General features: G+C 36.5%; 3 protein-coding genes and 1 long non-coding RNA gene across 8 annotated transcripts; 3 read left to right on the forward strand and 1 right to left on the reverse strand.

Moving 5' to 3' along the window:
• The first annotated feature begins 42 nt into the window (after positions 1-42).
• Positions 43-5,573, forward strand: LOC100182554 (sodium-dependent glucose transporter 1-like). Its single transcript, XM_002122569.4, has 8 exons — positions 43-372; positions 791-972; positions 1,860-2,028; positions 2,480-2,596; positions 3,066-3,173; positions 3,705-3,823; positions 4,476-4,778; positions 5,107-5,573. Exons 1-8 carry the CDS (start codon positions 363-365, stop codon positions 5,554-5,556), a joined length of 1,458 nt encoding a protein of 485 aa, XP_002122605.1. The 5' UTR covers positions 43-362; the 3' UTR covers positions 5,557-5,573.
• On the reverse strand, positions 4,675-13,747 carry LOC113474202. 5 transcript variants are annotated; one of them, XR_003395848.1, is made up of 7 exons: positions 13,583-13,695; positions 8,768-8,859; positions 8,365-8,497; positions 7,870-7,981; positions 7,395-7,566; positions 5,077-5,256; positions 4,675-4,759 (listed from the first exon to the last, which is right to left on the reverse strand). It is a non-coding gene; the product is annotated as an uncharacterized LOC113474202 (long non-coding RNA). The 5 variants fall into 5 exon arrangements; XR_003395847.1 differs by having other exon boundaries at positions 7,399-7,566; positions 8,365-8,604; XR_003395846.1 differs by having other exon boundaries at positions 8,365-8,604.
• Positions 6,691-11,573, forward strand: LOC100180209 (sodium-dependent glucose transporter 1A). The gene is made up of 8 exons (XM_026834258.1): positions 6,691-6,877; positions 6,975-7,087; positions 7,455-7,623; positions 7,852-7,968; positions 8,406-8,513; positions 9,050-9,156; positions 9,992-10,288; positions 10,589-11,573. Exons 1-8 carry the CDS (start codon positions 6,811-6,813, stop codon positions 11,087-11,089), a joined length of 1,479 nt encoding a protein of 492 aa, XP_026690059.1. The 5' UTR covers positions 6,691-6,810; the 3' UTR covers positions 11,090-11,573.
• On the forward strand, positions 12,069-17,973 carry LOC100179424 (G-protein coupled receptor 84-like). The gene is made up of 7 exons (XM_002127969.4): positions 12,069-12,684; positions 13,602-13,799; positions 14,545-14,682; positions 15,474-15,654; positions 15,853-16,014; positions 17,018-17,187; positions 17,640-17,973. Exons 1-7 carry the CDS (start codon positions 12,635-12,637, stop codon positions 17,797-17,799), a joined length of 1,059 nt encoding a protein of 352 aa, XP_002128005.1. The 5' UTR covers positions 12,069-12,634; the 3' UTR covers positions 17,800-17,973.
• The last annotated feature ends 5 nt before the right edge of the window (positions 17,974-17,978 follow it).

Consider the following 17,978-nt stretch of genomic DNA (forward strand, 5'->3'; position numbering starts at 1 on the left):
TTTCAGCGAGCTGAAGTTATAGCTGTAACAACTGCTTTGAAATAATTATCGAGTCATTTAGGCAATACTGTAGCAATGTGTTGTATTTAGTACAGTCATGGTACTTGAAACGTTCGAGTGTGGACCAGTTTGATGTACCATATTGCGTTTAATGAATAATTTTGATCTAGCGTCTGCGGTTTTGAACAGAAAGTTAGTTTACGGCTACGGTAACAGCGGAAAACATTTGCAGTACTGAAACAGAATATATGTATTATATAAAAAGAGCACTACAGTGCAGTAGTAGACTGCGGCAACAATTAAAAGTTTAAAGCTTATCTCATAACATAGCAAGTCGCCAATAACACATTAGAAGCTTATAAATGCCAAACGGTAAGTGGTTTATAGTGTACTGTAGTTGAGTAGTTCACAGTACAAAGTCATTTAAGTAGTGTAAACCTACTACAACTTGGCGTTTTGTGATACTAATGTACTGGAGCATTACTTATCTTAATTTATAGTGGAAACTGTACGGTATAAGAGTGGGAAAATATGAGACTTTTTATTTCCCTTTCTCGTCCCTTTTGATAGTAAACAAAAAATATTAACAGAACTATAAAACTGTAGACCCGTGTAACTCTAAAATGGGGTTATTAATAGTTGAAACAGCATTAGAAAACATCGGGTTTAGGTGCTAACAATATACTCCTACAGTGTATACATACACTGCGGGCCGTGTACAATTAATTCCGGTATATTGGTCTGACGTAACAATATCCGTCTCAAAACCTTTGCATACCGTTTGCACTAGATTTCCGGTACGTTAAACTGAACGATGACGACACTGAAGATTATATTGAAGAAAAATCAACCGATTCACTGTTGGATAATGCGGAAGGGGGCGTAACAAAGGGAATCACTAAAACAGCGAAAAAATCGTCGATATGGACGTTCATGTTACTAGGAATTATTACTTTGTCTCGAACTACTGGGGTAAGTTAAGTATATTAGGATAGAGAAAATAAGGATACTTATAGGTATAGTAGGATGGGGGAAGATGGGACACCCATTTATTCTATTTTCTCGTCCCATTTGGTAGTAAACACAAACTGTATCCCCATAATTCTTATATACCGTTGTTAATTGTTTAAAGCACGATTCAGGATATGGAAATTGTGTGCTAAATAGACATATACATATATGTATGTTTGTTTATTCCCAACATATTTACATCTTAAAGGGCCTAAACACACCCCACGTCACTTTTATTTTTTATGGTAAATTCATAAAGCGACCGTTTTATTGATTCCAAAAATACTTTGCTTATTAAAATTGGTCCAGTATAGGCGGAGATATTCGTCCTCAAACAGTGATCTCTAGCGCTATCTTTTTTTTACTACGAGCTCCGTGATTGTGACATAGGAACGTACTAGTCACGTGACTGATTCATTCGTAAAAGCGAAACCTGCGTTTTTTTTGTGCTTTTTTGCGTTTTTTTTGTTCTCTCGTTTTTCGCTGAAAACACTGCCTCTCGCCTTTCTGAATGAGAGCGGCCACGCTTCAACAATTTTGTCACGTGGGTAGTACACTTCTCAATTTTTTTCGCCACGCAACTTTCAAATCAGTTTTTTGAATTTCACGGTGTTTGAGCTGGAATATCTTTGGTTATACAGAACCGATTAAAACAAGTAAGGTGTCGTTGGAATTAGAAAAACACACTCTATCGATTAAAGCGAAGTACATTTGGGGTGTGTTTAGGCCCTTTAATAGTTGATATCCTAAGTTGGTGTAACATAGGACATATTTTTATTCTACCCCCTCGGCCCATTTGGTGGTAAACAAAGAACTTTCAATGTATTATAAAACTGTATATATCGCAGGGGTTATTTATATCTATTCTTGGTCCTACATTACTTACGTTGGCAAATAACGTTGGTTCTAGTGTTGGTGAAATTTCATTTGTCTTTAGTGGTCGATCGTTTGGTGGTTTGGCTGGTGGAATGGTCACTGGGTACATAATGAGACAAGTTAATAACATGCTAAGTTTTGGTGAGAGTTTGGGGTCTGGTAAAGTATGGCCGTAGCCCAAAGTGTTACTTCAATAACCTTACAATTTGCCCCGTAGCACAGTTGCCAGTTGGTTAGCGCGCCCGCCTCTAACCCAGCAGAGGTAATGGGTTCAAGGCTCGTCGCTGCTACCATTGTGGGCGAATAAGTCATTGGACACTTAACAGCAATTTTTCCAACCTAGTGGTCACTAAACGGTTGTCTAAATTGTGAGGCATACATAAAAAACATTAAAAATCTCCCAAAAGTAATAACCCACAAAATTACATATACGTGATAACTCGTGAACGAGCACGAGGTGTATCAAGCAGAATCCGCGTTATAACGACAGTCGATGGTAAAAGGGCTACAGTCATTCATTCACTTTCTTGTAAGACATGTTTAGAACCAAAACTGAGTTAAATTTTAATTACTTACATTTTCCACTCTACAGGCTTGGCCCATTTTCTACTTGCAGTAGTTATGTTGCTAACACCCCTAGTCAGTGACTTGTGGATTTTAATTACGTTCACTATGGTTGGGGCGGTGGGGTTCGGTTTTCTAGATGCAGGTATTCAATCCCGGTGAACTTGTTCATTTATTTGGCATTATTTTTACATAATACTTTTCTACTTTTATACGTGTATATTCGATTGGGATAAGATGCCTTATACTTTTATGTTTGCTTTATCGGCACTTTTAAACCGTTATTAATTCTTTGAAACAAGATTAAGAAATATTTAGTATTATTATGTGGAAAAGTATTCATCTTACGCCAAAGTATAGTAGGGAGGAGGGGAAGATGGGTCACCTTTTTATTCAAATTTCTCATCCCATTGGGTAGTAAACAAAAAACAATCAAAAAATTATAAAACTGTGTTCTCGCGACTTCTATATGGACTGTTGTTTGTTGTTTAAAAAACGATCAGGATATTAAGATATTATGTTCTAGACATGTCGCATCTCCCCCTATACCCTACTATATATACAATAGTAAGCCGTACTTTTTAATTTAAATAAACCAAAATTATTCGGCACAGGTATGCAAGCTCTTATACTTCAAACATGGGGAGCCAAATCTTCACAAGGATTGATAGCTTATTATCATTTTACCTTTGTTATTGGAGCTTTCTTTGCCCCGCTGTTAGGTTAGTATTTAACAGCATTTAACAGTATATACGAATAAAAATACGCATATTAAAGTGGGGTAAAATGGGACATATTTTTTTTCGTTTTCTATTCCTTTTTGGTAGGAAACAAAAAATCTTTACAAAAATTTATATTCGTAGTCCCGCGACTCTGAAAAAGCGTTGTTAATTGTTTAAAACACGATCACGAAATATATGGTATAGTAGGGTGGGAGAAATGGGTCACCTTTTTATTTTATTTTCTTGTCCCATTTAGTAGTAAACAAAGAACTTTCAAAAATTACGAAAACCGTACCATTACGACTTGCATAAACCGTTGTTTATTGTTTAAAACACGATCAGGATATTCGGATATCATGTGCTAAAAGTGTCCCATCTTACCCCACAGTACTATATATTGCCAATGCTACAATAACCTACCCCACCTTGTACAATACTATAACGCTAACCTACTGGAGTTAGTACATTCTATGATTAAACAGCAACCCAAAATGTGAAATGCGTATTACAAAATAAATTTATTACTTTAAGCTGAACATTATTTGGTGGAAGAAGACAACCAAAGCACTTGTCCGAATAACAGAACTAATATACAAGCTTTAAATATTACGAATGGAGTAACACAATCATTTTTGAACCAAACGGATCAGGTAAATTAAACTAAATTATATACTTATTACTTTTACCAACAGCGAAATACCGATTATATCGTATGTGCCCCACGTCGTCTATATTTAATATCAAAAGTTTTTTATAATGTATTTATATAAAACTCCCACTGTATCTTTACACGTAACGTTTGCCTACAGTTTACATATATATTTATTACAAAAAAATGCATCAATTCAAACTTGATTGATTTTAAAGTGATAAATTATACTACCAAACTAACATCAGGTTTTATATATGATGTCAACTAAATACTCGTGCAACTCTAGTAATTTGCGTCTATTTATGCTATGGGGTAAGGCGGATACCGTTTGATTCGAACCTAAATCTCCTGATCGTTTTTGAACAGGTAAAAACGCTCTATTTTGTTGCGTGCCTGCGATCATTTAACTCTGTAGATATTCTTTGTTTACTACCAACTGGGACGTAAAATAAGAATGAAAACGTGTCCTATCTTACCCCACTCTACTATACGTATTTCATGTTTCCGTATATATTGTTAAATGCTGTTCAATGCTTACCTAACAACGGGACAAAAAGGCTCCGTTAGCTAAAGGTAAAGTGTTAAGTTATCAATCCTCCTGAGGACTTGCCTCCCCAGGTTTATATCTTACCCTAAACTATCTGTATTAGGTTGGAGTCACCACCACGTCTTTACCAAAAGACGATAATCCAATCATGTGGGCTTACCTTATAATATCAGTGTTTATGTTCGTGGTCGGCGTCCTCTTTCTTGTACTCGGATGTTTTGGGATCGAATCCCGCGTCCGCTCCTCAAAGACAGAGGTTGTGGAGACGAGAAAAGAAGATAAACTGAAAGATGTCGCACTTCTCTTCTTTTTGGTGACTTCTTATTACTTCTTCTGCGTGGCAGGGGAGTCGATATACAACAGCTACATTTACTCAGCGACCGTGTGCTCTGAATTAAAGTTTTCTGTAAGTAAAAGTTTGGAAAAGATTACCAGTATAAAAATAATTGTTGTGCGAATAGTTATGTATAGTAGGTTGGCGTAAAATGGTTCATGTTTTTATTCTCGTTTATTGCCCTACTTGGTAGTAGACAAAGAATGTTTACAGAACTGTATAACCGTTTCCTCATGAAAAGAACTGTCCCAAAAAGAGCGTTGATAACTGTTAAAAACATTCTATTTTACCCTACAGTACTACATATGAGACGCCATATTTCGCGCTCTTTTAGTATTTTCAAGCAACGCATAAGCTCATAACGTTTTACTTGTAGTTTTAAGCCATCGCCTCCTTTCAGGTCACTGCAGCCACTGGAATGAATACAATGTTTTGGGTTGGTTTTGCTGCGGGCCGTTTTTGTGGCGTGGCGATTGCAAATTATTTCACACCGTTTCAAATTATAACAGCCGACCTTTTTGGGGTGACTCTCTCAATGGTTGTCGTCTGCCTGTTCGGAGAAAACGTTGCTGCGATTACATGGGTAGTCACATTCCTATACAGTTTTTTCCAAGGGACGCTATATCCGTGTGGTGTATCTTGGACGTCTCAGTTCACAAATATGTCCGGGAATTATATATTTATTTTTACCATAGGCCAAACTGTAGGCAATATTATACTACTTCCAATAGCCGGTCAAATGTTTGACGCACATCCCTTCAGTGTTTTAAATTTGGTCTTAATTTGCTCAGTGGCAAACGCGTTATCTTTTATGGGAATGGTAGCCGAGCGTAAGTATTCTGCCAAATAAACTTAAATGAGTGTAAATGATACTTGCTTATTCTTCGCGTGGGCGGAAAGCGACAGCCGAAATAACACGGGTGTTCTGTTCATATACACGAGTTACCACGAATGTAACATTGTGGGTGATCCCTTTTTCTGTATGTGAGACAATTTAGACACCCCATTAGTGACCACTGTGTTGAAGCAATTGCAGTTAAATGTCTTGTCTATATGGACACATATGCAACAATTAACGGTGGCAGCGACGAGCCATAAATCCTTAACCTATTGGTTAAAGGCAGGCGTGTCAACCACTTTGCCACAAAATATAACAAAACCACAGACCAAACATTGTTACTTAGCGTCCCAGTAATAAAATATAACAGGTTAATCTACAACGCGTATACTTGCCAAGCTCGGCTACAAAACGCATGTTAAGATGTAATTCAATATATAGTATAGTAGTATATGCACTATCTATACTATAGTGTTTAGGTGCATTACTAATTTACCTAACCCATAACGTATAAACACATGATTTTTAAGACGTCAGCGGCAGGAAATAGTTGTAACTCGAATCTAAGGGTAATGCAAAGTTTTTTTATATAGGCCTAAAGCGTGCAATCCTTTCAAAGCAGTATCGTTTGTTCGAACAAAGAAACGTATACTAGATAGTGGCACATATGATTTATAATTATTTTGGAATAACATTGTTTGTTAGGCGTAATAACATTGTTTGTTAGGCAACTTAAACTTCGTCTCGATTGATTCGATTGTATAGTTCTGTGGGGGAAGATGGGACACAAATATCCTGATAGAGTTTTAAACAATTAACAACTGTTTATGGGAGTCGTGCTGAGGATACGGTAATATTACTCTTTGAATGTTCTTTGTTTACTACCAAATGAGAAGAATAAATATAGTAGGTTGGGGGAAGATGGGACACCTTTGACAGACGATATTTGAATATCCTGATCGAGTTTTAAACAATTAACAGCGGCCTATAGGAGTCGTGAAGATACGGTTTAATAATTCGTTGAATTCTTTTTGTTTACTACCAAATGGGCGGAGAAAATAAAATAAAAAGGTGTCCCATCTTCCCCCACCTAACTATAGAATTAAAAATGTCCCATCTTTTCTCACCCTACTATATATGTGTTTTAACAACCGTTGTTTTACCGTTACTACCTGTCTTTTCGCTTTTGTAAACTCTGTATCGTGACCAAGAGACGAATCAATTTCATTTGAATAAGAGAACGAACAATATTTGCAAAACGCCGCAATGCAGCACCAGCCGTTAGTCAATAATTACCGAGAGAACAGACACGAATCAGTTAACATGGAGAAAGGTGGGTAACGAATGCTTGTGTTACAATTAATACGGTTATAGCGTGAAGATACCAAGGTTATAGTAAAGTATTGGATTTTTAGTTTGCCTGTTTTTAGAAGAAAGCAACGCTTCGAAAATTGGCGAAAATGGTGTTGAAGGAAAAAAGAAATCCGGAATTTTCTGGCCCGCTCTGCTTCTTGTCGTTATAGCATTGGCAAGAATAGGCGGGGTATGGTTTAGTGTTAATTTTAAAATAGTTACTTAGAAAAAAAAATTTAAAATGGTTACAAATTTTAAAATGGTTACAACTAAAATAGAGTAAAGTACTATGGGATAAGATGGGATACGGTTCATTACCTAATCGTGTTTTTAACAATTTACAATAACGTTCTTTTCGAGTTACAGAGCTACCTTTATATGATTCTGTAAACATTTATTGTTCACTAACTAATGAAAAAAGAAAAGAAAAAAAAAACATGTCCTATCTTATCCCACCCTACTATACGGAGCGGTTGCACTCAAAGTACAGCACTTACCTACCTAAACTCTTATTGTTTTTACTCATCAAATTGATCATGTAAACTCTATTTTTGAAGGGTTTGTTTATCTCAATTCATGGCCCGACCTTACTAACGCTCGCCAACAATGTGGGGTCTACTGTTGGACAAGTTTCATGGGTGTTTACTGGACGCTCGGTCGGTGTTCTTGCTGGTGGAATTATCACGGGTTACATAATGAGACACGTCAATAACATGCTGTCATTCGGTAATTGATAATTTAAACTTGTATATAGTGGGGGAAGATGGGAGCCTTTTAGCACGTAATATTTAAATATCCGATCGAGTTTTAAACAATTAACAACGGTCTATAAAGGTTGTGAGGATATGGTTTTGGATGTTTTTTGTTTAGTACAAAATTGAGCTAGAAAATTCAGCAAAAAGATGTCCCGTCTCGCCCCACCGTAACTATATATTGCACCCACTATCTTCACAGCGTTAAATTCGTTCTTACTTGCTGCTGTTATCGTTGCAACTCCATGGATTGAAGCTTTGTGGCTGCTCATAATCGTAGTGATGGCTGGTGGTATCGGGTTTGGGTTCTTGGACGCAGGTAATGCATTAATCTGTATCATGGAAACTTATTATGTACTATATAATGTATTAATATTATAATGTATAGTACTGTAGTGTACCATTGAAGGCCAACACTTTTAATGTTAATTATAAAGAGTTGACACAATTAGTATATATGATGGGAGAATAGAAGGGGACACCTTTAGCACATAATATCTAAACATACTGATCGAGTTTTGAACAACTAACAACGGTTTATGGCAGTCGCGAAGATGCATTTTATAATTCTTTGTTTATTACCAAAAGAAACGATAAAATAGAACGAAAAGGGTATATCTCTCCCTTTACCCTACTAGATACTAATGCCATGTTCGCAGCATTAATCATTAAAAGCGCTTAAAATATAACCTACAAGCGTTACATGTATTTATACCTTTGTGTTTGCTGACTGCAAACATTTACTTTTTGTGGCAGGCATGCAAGCGCTGATTTTACAAGTGTGGGGAGAGAAAGATTCACGGCCCATCATATCCGGATATCACTTCGCAATTGCTCTTGGGGCGTTTCTTGCTCCGATAATAGGTTCGTTTTAGTACATTGTAAAAATAACGATAGATTACACACAAAGGGAAATGCTTGCTTGGCGAAATTGCTTCGCTCGTTGCAAGAGTTTCTGTTTGAAGAATACATGTTTGTTTTATTTTTAGCCTATCTAGGGTAATCGTGTCATATTCATTTACTTTTCGTATTCTTTTAACTGCGCTTATATTTTTAGTATTAGAAAAAAACATTATTATTTAGGGTAACAATAGTTATAGTGTGCTTTCCTCTGTTACCTAGAGGTTTATACGGGTTCAAGACTCGCCGTTGTTACCCTAGGGGGTGTCTGTGTCCTTCGGCTTGGAGATTTAACTGCAATTGCTCCAGCCTGGTGGAGCATTATGAATGATTACCAACAAAGTTACATAAATGATAACTTGTAAACGGCACGAGGTGTATGAAATCAGAACAACCGTGTTATAAGTTCTATATCGTTATTGCCCTGCCTCGCGATGATCAATAAGTTAGATTCACCATTGTTTTTAAAGGATTTTTAAAACGATATTCTTTAAATGCAGCACAACCGTTTTTAAGCCAGCAAGGCGAAGAAGGCTTATGTCCAGAGAAACCAAACAATTTTCTGCCGACGGATAATATTTCAACGATTGCACCAGACATATGGGGTGTAAGATATAAAGTAAAAGTATAGTAGGGTGGGGGAGATGGGACACCTTATCATTATATTTTCTGGTCACATTTGATAGTAAACAAAGAAAATTTAAATAATCAATAAACATGTATTCTCACGACTTCCATGAAACGTTGTTTAATTGTTTAAAACATGATCAGGATATTTGGATATTATGTGCTAAAGGTGTCCCATCTTCTCCACCCTAATATTTCTTACTTAGCTGTTATAAACAATTTTCTGAATTCATCCAAAATTAAGCCAAACGCAAAGAAGCAACCATTTTTATATCCATTTTCTCAAAAGCAATGGCAAAGAACAAATTTATTAAAACAACGAAGAGAAGGGTTTTCATAACAAAACGAAAATGTTAAATAATAACGTGGTGCGGAGAAAACTATAATTAAGGAACATTTCTCAATTAAAATTCTAAGGGCCATTTGCAATGAATTATTAGACTATAGTACGTGACCTATGATTCCCATTTGTGTGATTCGCACCAACGTCCGCGGAAAATAAGGGTGCCTGTTCCGGTCGAAAATGTAAGCTCGTCGATGTTAATATGCGCGTTGATATAGTAGGGTGGGGGAAGACGGTACACCTTTTCGTTTAGTTTTCTCTTTTCATTAGGTAGTAAACAAAGAACATTCAATGAATTATAAAACCGTATCTTCACGACTTCCACAGACCGTTGTTAATTGTTTAAAACATTATCAGGCTATTTGGATATTATGTGTTAAAGGTGTCCCATCTTCCCCCACTCTACTATATCATACAAGCAATACATTTTGCACCCATAAGCCTTAAACTATGTAGTTTTTACGTTTTTTAGACGACGGCCAAAGATTCTACAACATGGTACAGTCCAATCGTGTGGGCGTATTTAATATGCGGCGTCTTCATGGTCGTTGTCGGTGTCATATTCCTTGTTCTGGTTTGTTTAAAACTCGAGAAACATGTTCGTTCCTCCCAAACGAAAATCATTGAAACGAGAGAAGAAGATAAATTGAAAGATGTGATTCTCCTATTTAGCTTGGTGTGTGTTTACTACTTCTTCTGCGTGGCTGGAGAGACCGCATATAACAGCTATATATACTCTGTTTCTATATGCTCGGGCCTTCAATTCTCGGTAAGTTTGCTATAAGCAAGCAAATCAACATAAATCAAATTGTGTATATAATGTTGTAGATGTATTATAAGTGTGAGAAGGATCTTTTGTTTTGGGGTTTTAAAGAACGTTTAGTCTGCCATGCGGCGAGACATATCGTCAGGTTTGCCGTTATAACTGTCCAAGGAAATACATACGCGAGCATTATAGCAGCGTCAAGCCTCGAACCCGTATCCACTGGCAACAAGCATAAGTCAGATTGTACCCTTTTCTGTAAACGTTTAAAAGTACGCCCGTCTTTTTCATTTTTGTTTTTTTTAGCCCGGCGATGGAACTACTATCAATGCTTTATTCTGGATTGGTTTCGGCGCTGGGAGATTGGGCGGGGTCGTGATACTGAAATACTTCACTCCTAAACAAGTTCTATTCGTCGATTTTGCCGGCATCATCGTATCCATGATCATCGTTTGCATCTTTGGGGAACAAACAGCTGAAGTGACTTGGGCGATCACATTTTTCTACAGTTTTTTCCAAGCAACAATTTACCCAGCTGGAGTGTCTTGGACTTCTCAGTACACCAATATGTCGGGAAACTATATCTTTATTTTCTCAGCCGGCCAAGCCATTGGAAGCATGGTACTTTTACCAGTAGGTGGCTTATTGTTTGATATCGACCCTTTTAACGTTATGTATTTAGTACTCGGTTGTTCTTGCGCCAATGCGCTGGTTTTTGGGTTGATGTTATGGGAAGGAAAACGGCTGAAGCGAAAACGGGCATTAGAAAATAACCAAACTAAATGTACCCATTCTTCCCGTTTGTAAGGTGCTACATCAGTATTTGCGACATTTTAAATTAGTTCAGAAGGTATACTGCAATGAAATCTTATACCATTTTGATAGAGCCGTATTTTTATCACCTATAAAACAGTGCGTAGACCTATTTGGCGATAAGAGTATTTCATGCCACGTTTAATTTTTTGACAATATGTAATACTATAGAGTAGAATGAAATAACGTTAGCACCGAAATCGCGTATTTTCTGATCATGTTTTAAATAGTTAACAGCCCTGTTTATATACATTGGGCTACGGTTACATGATTCAGTAAATAAATTGGATGTCTCATCTTACCCCGCCCTATTACAGTTTAGTTATTACTGTGTAGCCTTTATTGTACCGTCATATTTTTTATTGTTTGCTGTTATAGATATATGAGTAACGTAATTAAGCATCATGATTTTCCAGTTTTATCTCAAACGTGCATCTCGCTGTGCAAACGAGAATTCAAATATAGTTTCGCTAATCAATGCTTCTGCATGATTTAACTGATCGTGAAACGTAGTACAGAAGAATTCACGTTGATGTGCTGTTAACTACACTGTCAGTTGTATATAAACATTGAGTGACTAGTTCATCGCCATTTCCTGTAAACCAATGCATTCAGCTACAGTGCGTTGCTAATGCTCTTTTTGTGCAGCTATATGGCTGCCCCTTTAGAGCGAAGGCGAGCGAATTAAAGTGCCTATAGTACGCCGCTCGGTCCATGCTTTTAACACAACGATGAGCAGCCGCTTAGCGTGAGTTATAAATATAGTAGCGCATCCGGTACAGCCGTGGAAAGTCACTAGCGAAAATAAGCAGCATTCACGCACAAACTTGCGCACTAGAAGTGATTCAGACTATTGACAACGTAATGATCGAAAATAAGCTTTGAATCAAGCCGCCAACGAGATGGAGTCAGAAAGCAATGAAAGTGACTCATCTGGCACAACAGTTGAGTGTGGTACGTACACGCAAGCTTAGCAAAACAAGTGGTTAGAGTTCAAGCAAGGGTGCTGGCATATTACGAGCCATAGTAACTAGCAATCCGTTTTCACGCTGAGTTGTCATATGGTTAAAACAGATGAGGGATAGTGTAAACATAAGGAAAGGAGAAGCGTTGTCTAAATATGTACAACTGATATGTAAGCTTGAAGTGTTTTAGCGGCTGGAAGGTTTTAATTTGTCGTATAGTTTATTTTGCGACGTTTCAAAACCGAAACGAAGCATAAACAAATATAGACACCGCAGAGTAGCGTCTAAGATTGTGTAAGATTCAAAATTATAACATTTCAATTTGACCTAAGGCGACAAACGAAAAGGTATAAGATCAAAAGCAACGATAAGAACTGACTTTTTGGCCCTGCAAGAATAGACAGTGAATCTGCTTTCGAATCAAACCTCAGTTTCGTTCGGATCACTGACTCAAAAATAGATTTGTTTTTTTTGCGGACCGAGCGTTACACCCGTGACGCAAACGAGTCTATTTATCCGCTCGCGCTACCCGAAAAGCAGTTGGATTCTCACGCTGGTATAGAATTAAGCAGCAATGGACGTAAACAGCACGAACTCAAGCCTCACTGCCATTGCGGATTTTAGGTTAGTGATGTGTGTTTGAATAGAATATATAGGTGTATGATAATTCGGATTGCAAACAATTTAAAATATAACAGAAATATGAGATAATGGTACTATTGGGTAAGATGGAATAGCTTTTAGCACATAATGGCCCATATTTCCTAATCGTGTTTATTACAATAACTAACGCTCTTTTAAGTCGCGAGGATACGATTTCATAATTCTTTAAATATTCTTTATTTTACTATCAAATGGATTATCTTACTCTACGTATAGGCTATACGGAAATGTAGATTGCGTATGCTTTAAATTTTCAAAGAAATGTCTTCCATATATGCATAGCGTGGTATTCTACGAGTTGTTTACGGTTACTTCTAAGACATTAATGTGCTATCTAAATAGTTGTTAGGTTTATCTGTAATTCGGCGTCGACTTATTCTAGCAAAATACAACTTTACAATTGAGTGGAGCTATTCAAACGTTTACGGTTCAATAGATACTAAAGGATAACTAGCTAGCACTCAAAGAGCTATATCCAATAATATTGTATAAAATTTCGCCATCTTGACTTCGAAGTACGTTTTATCCTTTAATTACCTATTTATCCGTCAACAAACGGGGAGTGGAACAATTTTCATAAATGACATTGATTCGGCAAAGCGACAAGAATTAGCCCGCCAAAATCGTGATCTAATACACTGTGCAGTGACTATATCCGTGCATTTGAAAATTGCGTAATTTTGTAATTTTTCAGACGCAAAATAGACCACAGTAAATATACACTTCCTACTGCAAAAATACCCGTGAACCAACGCATCACATTACTTAATGATGCTTTTACGTTGCCATTACTTATGACGCCAATAAACCGAAACAGCAATTACATGTACCAATTGTCGCGACAAAACAAAAAACTCACTTCTTTTTTCTGGTTTCAGATACATCGGTATTGTGATTGGAATCGTCGATATAATTTTGGGCACATTGGGAAACATTCTTACTATCGTAGTATTCTCAAGGATTTCGAATCTTCAATCCTTATTTAATATCTTCATAATCAACTTAGCTATAATAGATTTCCTTACAGCTGCTTTTATGATGCCGTTAAACGTTGCTGGTTATGTGCAAATGAATTGGTAAGTTAAACTTATAATATGGTGGGGGAAGATCGGGCACCTTTAGCACATATTATTCAAAACCCCTGATCGTGTTGTAAACAATTGACAACGGTCGCTTGTTAGTACATACAACTAACAGTAATATTATATTTGCCGTTCATTTGTAGTATATACTATATGGAGTAAAATGGATACTGTTAGCACATAATAATCCATATTTCCGAATCGTGTTTTTGACAATTAATAACTTTCATTTACTTAAAAAGTCATGAGAATACGGTTATACAATTCTTCGATTGTTTTTTGTTTACTAACCAAATTGGACGAGAAAATAGAATGAAAGGGGGTCCATCTTTCCCCACCCTACTGTAACTACAAATGATACGTATAGTGGGTTGACGGGCGATGGTTCATGTTTTTATTCTATTTTATTGTCCCATTTAGCATTGGGATATTTACAGAATTGTAAAACTGTATCCTCACGACTCTTAAAGTAAATAAAAGTTATTAATTGTTAAAAACACGATTAGGAAATATGGGCTATTATGTGCTAACAGCATCCATTTTACTCTATAGTGTACACTATAAATAAACGGCAAATAGAATATTACTGTTAGTTCTATGTACTAACAAGCGAAAAAATACCGATTCAATTCGTTATATAACATAACTTTAACATAAAAAACCTTTATCCATATTTTCCAAAAACAAAATTTATGTTTTTATTTTTATCAGTAAAAATATATCTTTTATTTGAATACAGGCCGATCGGTGGGCCAGACAGCGTGTCCGCATCAGTTCAAGCATACGTGTATTTTTGCTGCGGGTATACCTCCATTACGTGCTTTATGCTGATCACAGTTAATCGCTTTATAAGCGTCATGTTTCCAAAGCATTACAAGTAAGTCGGCAGATCCTGCAATTAGTGTCAAATGTGCGGTAGTAACTACCATTACAGACGGCGGAATATAGGCCATATTGATACGTCTATATTAGGTGACAGTATTACTTCCTTGCCACTTTTATAGGCAGCAATTCTATACTCGTGGGTGTAGGTAAATGAACTACCACGTAATCTCAAAGCGAAAATAGACGTACACCAAGGAAAGAGTAATTCAATGTTGTTTTATGCAACAGAGAACATTTTTAAATACAGCTCTTCGTCAAAACATACTACGAATAAAAGGTTAACAATAAAATTCCCCCTGGTTACTCAGGTTTCTACTCCCGAAATCATCGCTTCGAACCATTAAACACAATTTTATGAATTTGCTACTATTTTTAATTGTGCTCTTGGTCAAAAGTAACTATGAAAAAATTGTCAATAAAATTTCGTCTGACTAATAGTAATGTTTCTACTACTAAGTCGTACACCTTAATCCCGCTTCTCATATGTCAGTAAACAAAACTATAAGTCTGCTAACGTCTGACCTCCTAATAACTGCACTAACTTAAACTAATTCGTAAAATGGTGTAAAACAGGGCAACATAAAATCAATTGAACGCTTGAACTGCAATCAGCGTGAAGTGTTACCTCAAGCATATATAACTGTGTAAAGTAATTTAAAACCAATATGCTTTAGGGTAGCTTAACTAATGCACACCAATTTTTAGGAACTTATGCTCTCAATGTACTCTATAAAAAATATTTATATATAGTTTTACTTTCATATAATTTACATTATGTTTTAGGTCTCTGTTCAGTCGCTGCGGGATTCTCGTTGGTTTAGTTTCCTCGTGGCTGATTGCGCCTGCGTTCTTGCTGCCCGTATTATTGGGCAGTGCCGACGGGTTACCTATCATAGGTTGGAACCAGAAGCAGTTTTTGTGCACGTTTATTCGCGTAACTGGAAAATGGAGGACTTACATGCAGGTTTGAAATAACTTGAAATATATACCAACATTATTGGTAGCTCGTAAGTGGGCACGAGGTGTATGAAACAATGCATCCGTGTTATAACGAATGTCGTTTTCCTGTCAGCCAGTTATATTCATTTAACTCGGTGTAAAATTTATACCGTCGCTTTTTTTAGTTTTTTAAAATTGTCAACGCTTGTTTATCTCGTATTAGGTTTTAAGAGTCTTGTTCCAGTTCCTACCAATAGTTACAATGGTCGTGTTATATTCGCTAATGTTTTGGAGACTAAAAAAGAAGTGGGGAGACGAAAACAATGGCTTACCATGGGAGAAACAATCTAAAAACGGACCTGACGCAGTAGAACTAATGGCAATGGTAAAGTGTAATGAGTACATGTATATAGTACTACTGTGGGGGTTTTCGATATATACTGTAGCACGTAAATTCTATATTTCCTTGTCGTTTGTTAATAGTGCTCTTTTAAAGTAACGGAGCTATGTAGGTTATATATTACTATGTGGTAAGATGGGACACCATTAGCATGTAATATCCAAACATCCTGATCGTGCTTAGGCTATACGGTTTTATAATTCTATAAATGTTCTTTGTTTACTATACCAAATGGGACGAGAAAATAGAATGAAAAGGTGTCCCATCTTTCCCCACCCTACTATAATTCTCCATAAATGTTTTTTGTGTACCACCAAATGGCATAAAAACATAAAATGGAAGCATGTTCTAACATACCCCACCCTGCTATATGATGGATAAGCTTGTCGGATCTTCGTGTGTGTTCTTGGCAAGCGTAAGGTGCGCACAATCTTATTTCAGTAGCTCGTGATCGATTTTTCACATAAACAACCATATTCATTAATCTCCAAACATCAGCATATATTTAATGTGTAAATACACCATGATTCTGTTTACCAAAATTCATATACCGTGGGCGTATTTTAAAGTACATACTAGGCAAAGCCATTTTATATCATCAATTAAATTGCTAGTTAAGTGACAAAGTATGTCTATAAGACGCACGTCCAAGGTCTATACTGATCAAGAGGAAAAACATGAACCAATATAACCGATGCATAACAGAGCAATTTGTATGGGTAAAACGGAGACTCCTGTGTAGAGTACCGCGTCCTTCGGTTATTGGTTCATTTTGTTCCTCTTGATTGGTATAGTCTGTATATTTGCCACCGTCTTTAAACCGCAATATATAGTATAGTGTGGGGTGAATGGGACATCTTTAGCACATAATATCGCAAGAATCTTAAATGATTTTTGTTTACTACCAAATAGGACAAGAAAACAGAATGAAAAAGTGTCCTATCTTCCCCCAACTTCTAAACTTGAAAGTTAAACTATTATTCTGCAGAACGAACGCGGCGTTAAATTAAACGAAGAAGAAGCCAAAGAAGCGCGTAGACAAGTAGTCGAGCGAAAGAAATTGACGGAGAAACGTCTTCTCACTGTCAGCGTTGTAATCTGCTGTGCTTTTGTTTTTTTGTTCTTACCCAGCTTAATCGTGAACCTTATTTCAGGAAGGTAAGATGGTATAATAATAATAACTTTATTTGTCTCTTTCATTACGGTAGCGAAGATTTAATAATATTTTAAACGAAGAGGCAGGATATAGCGACAAAACAACAGTCGTTAAAACACGCTTACAGTTACAGGTAGTGTTTTTATAGAGCATGAAAGATGTATAGGCCTAATAATCTATGTCTAACTTCTGACACTGTTATCTATATTGGGGCACTTTAAAAATGGAAATATCGATTAAAATTTAGATTGAAATACATTCTACATTTATTTGCGTTATCTGGATAGTCTACAATTTGCGACATAAAAATCAATTCCTAAAATTACATACCAACCAAATTCCGTCTGGATACGCAACTACACAAATACCATCTAAAAACAAACAAAAATGGCGACTGTTGTTTTTTTAACCTTTAAACAGAAGTAATAAAACATTCGTATTTGTTGCATTTCAGCGAAAATCTGGATCCGCGTGTGCATATGATAACGTCGAATATTACGTGGCTTAACAGCTGCGTCAACCCATTTATTTACGTCATACTTAACCCGGATTTTCGAATGGAGTACCGCATCATACTGAAGTATTTATGGCTCAAAATCACCTGCAAACTGTAACGCTATGAGAGGATTTTGGAATACAGGCCATACTATAATTAAGGTGTAAACTAGATCTGCCTAAATAGAGAATGAATACTAACTGCCCTTGCTGTCATATATATATACTGTTCCGCTGACTTTTAATTACCTACTGTACTCGTTCTGAACTTTTAATAAACTTTCAGAAAGATATTTTA

The sequence above is a fragment of the Ciona intestinalis genome, chromosome 4 (assembly GCF_000224145.3).
Source record: "Ciona intestinalis chromosome 4, KH, whole genome shotgun sequence".
NCBI lineage: Eukaryota > Metazoa > Chordata > Ascidiacea > Phlebobranchia > Cionidae > Ciona > Ciona intestinalis.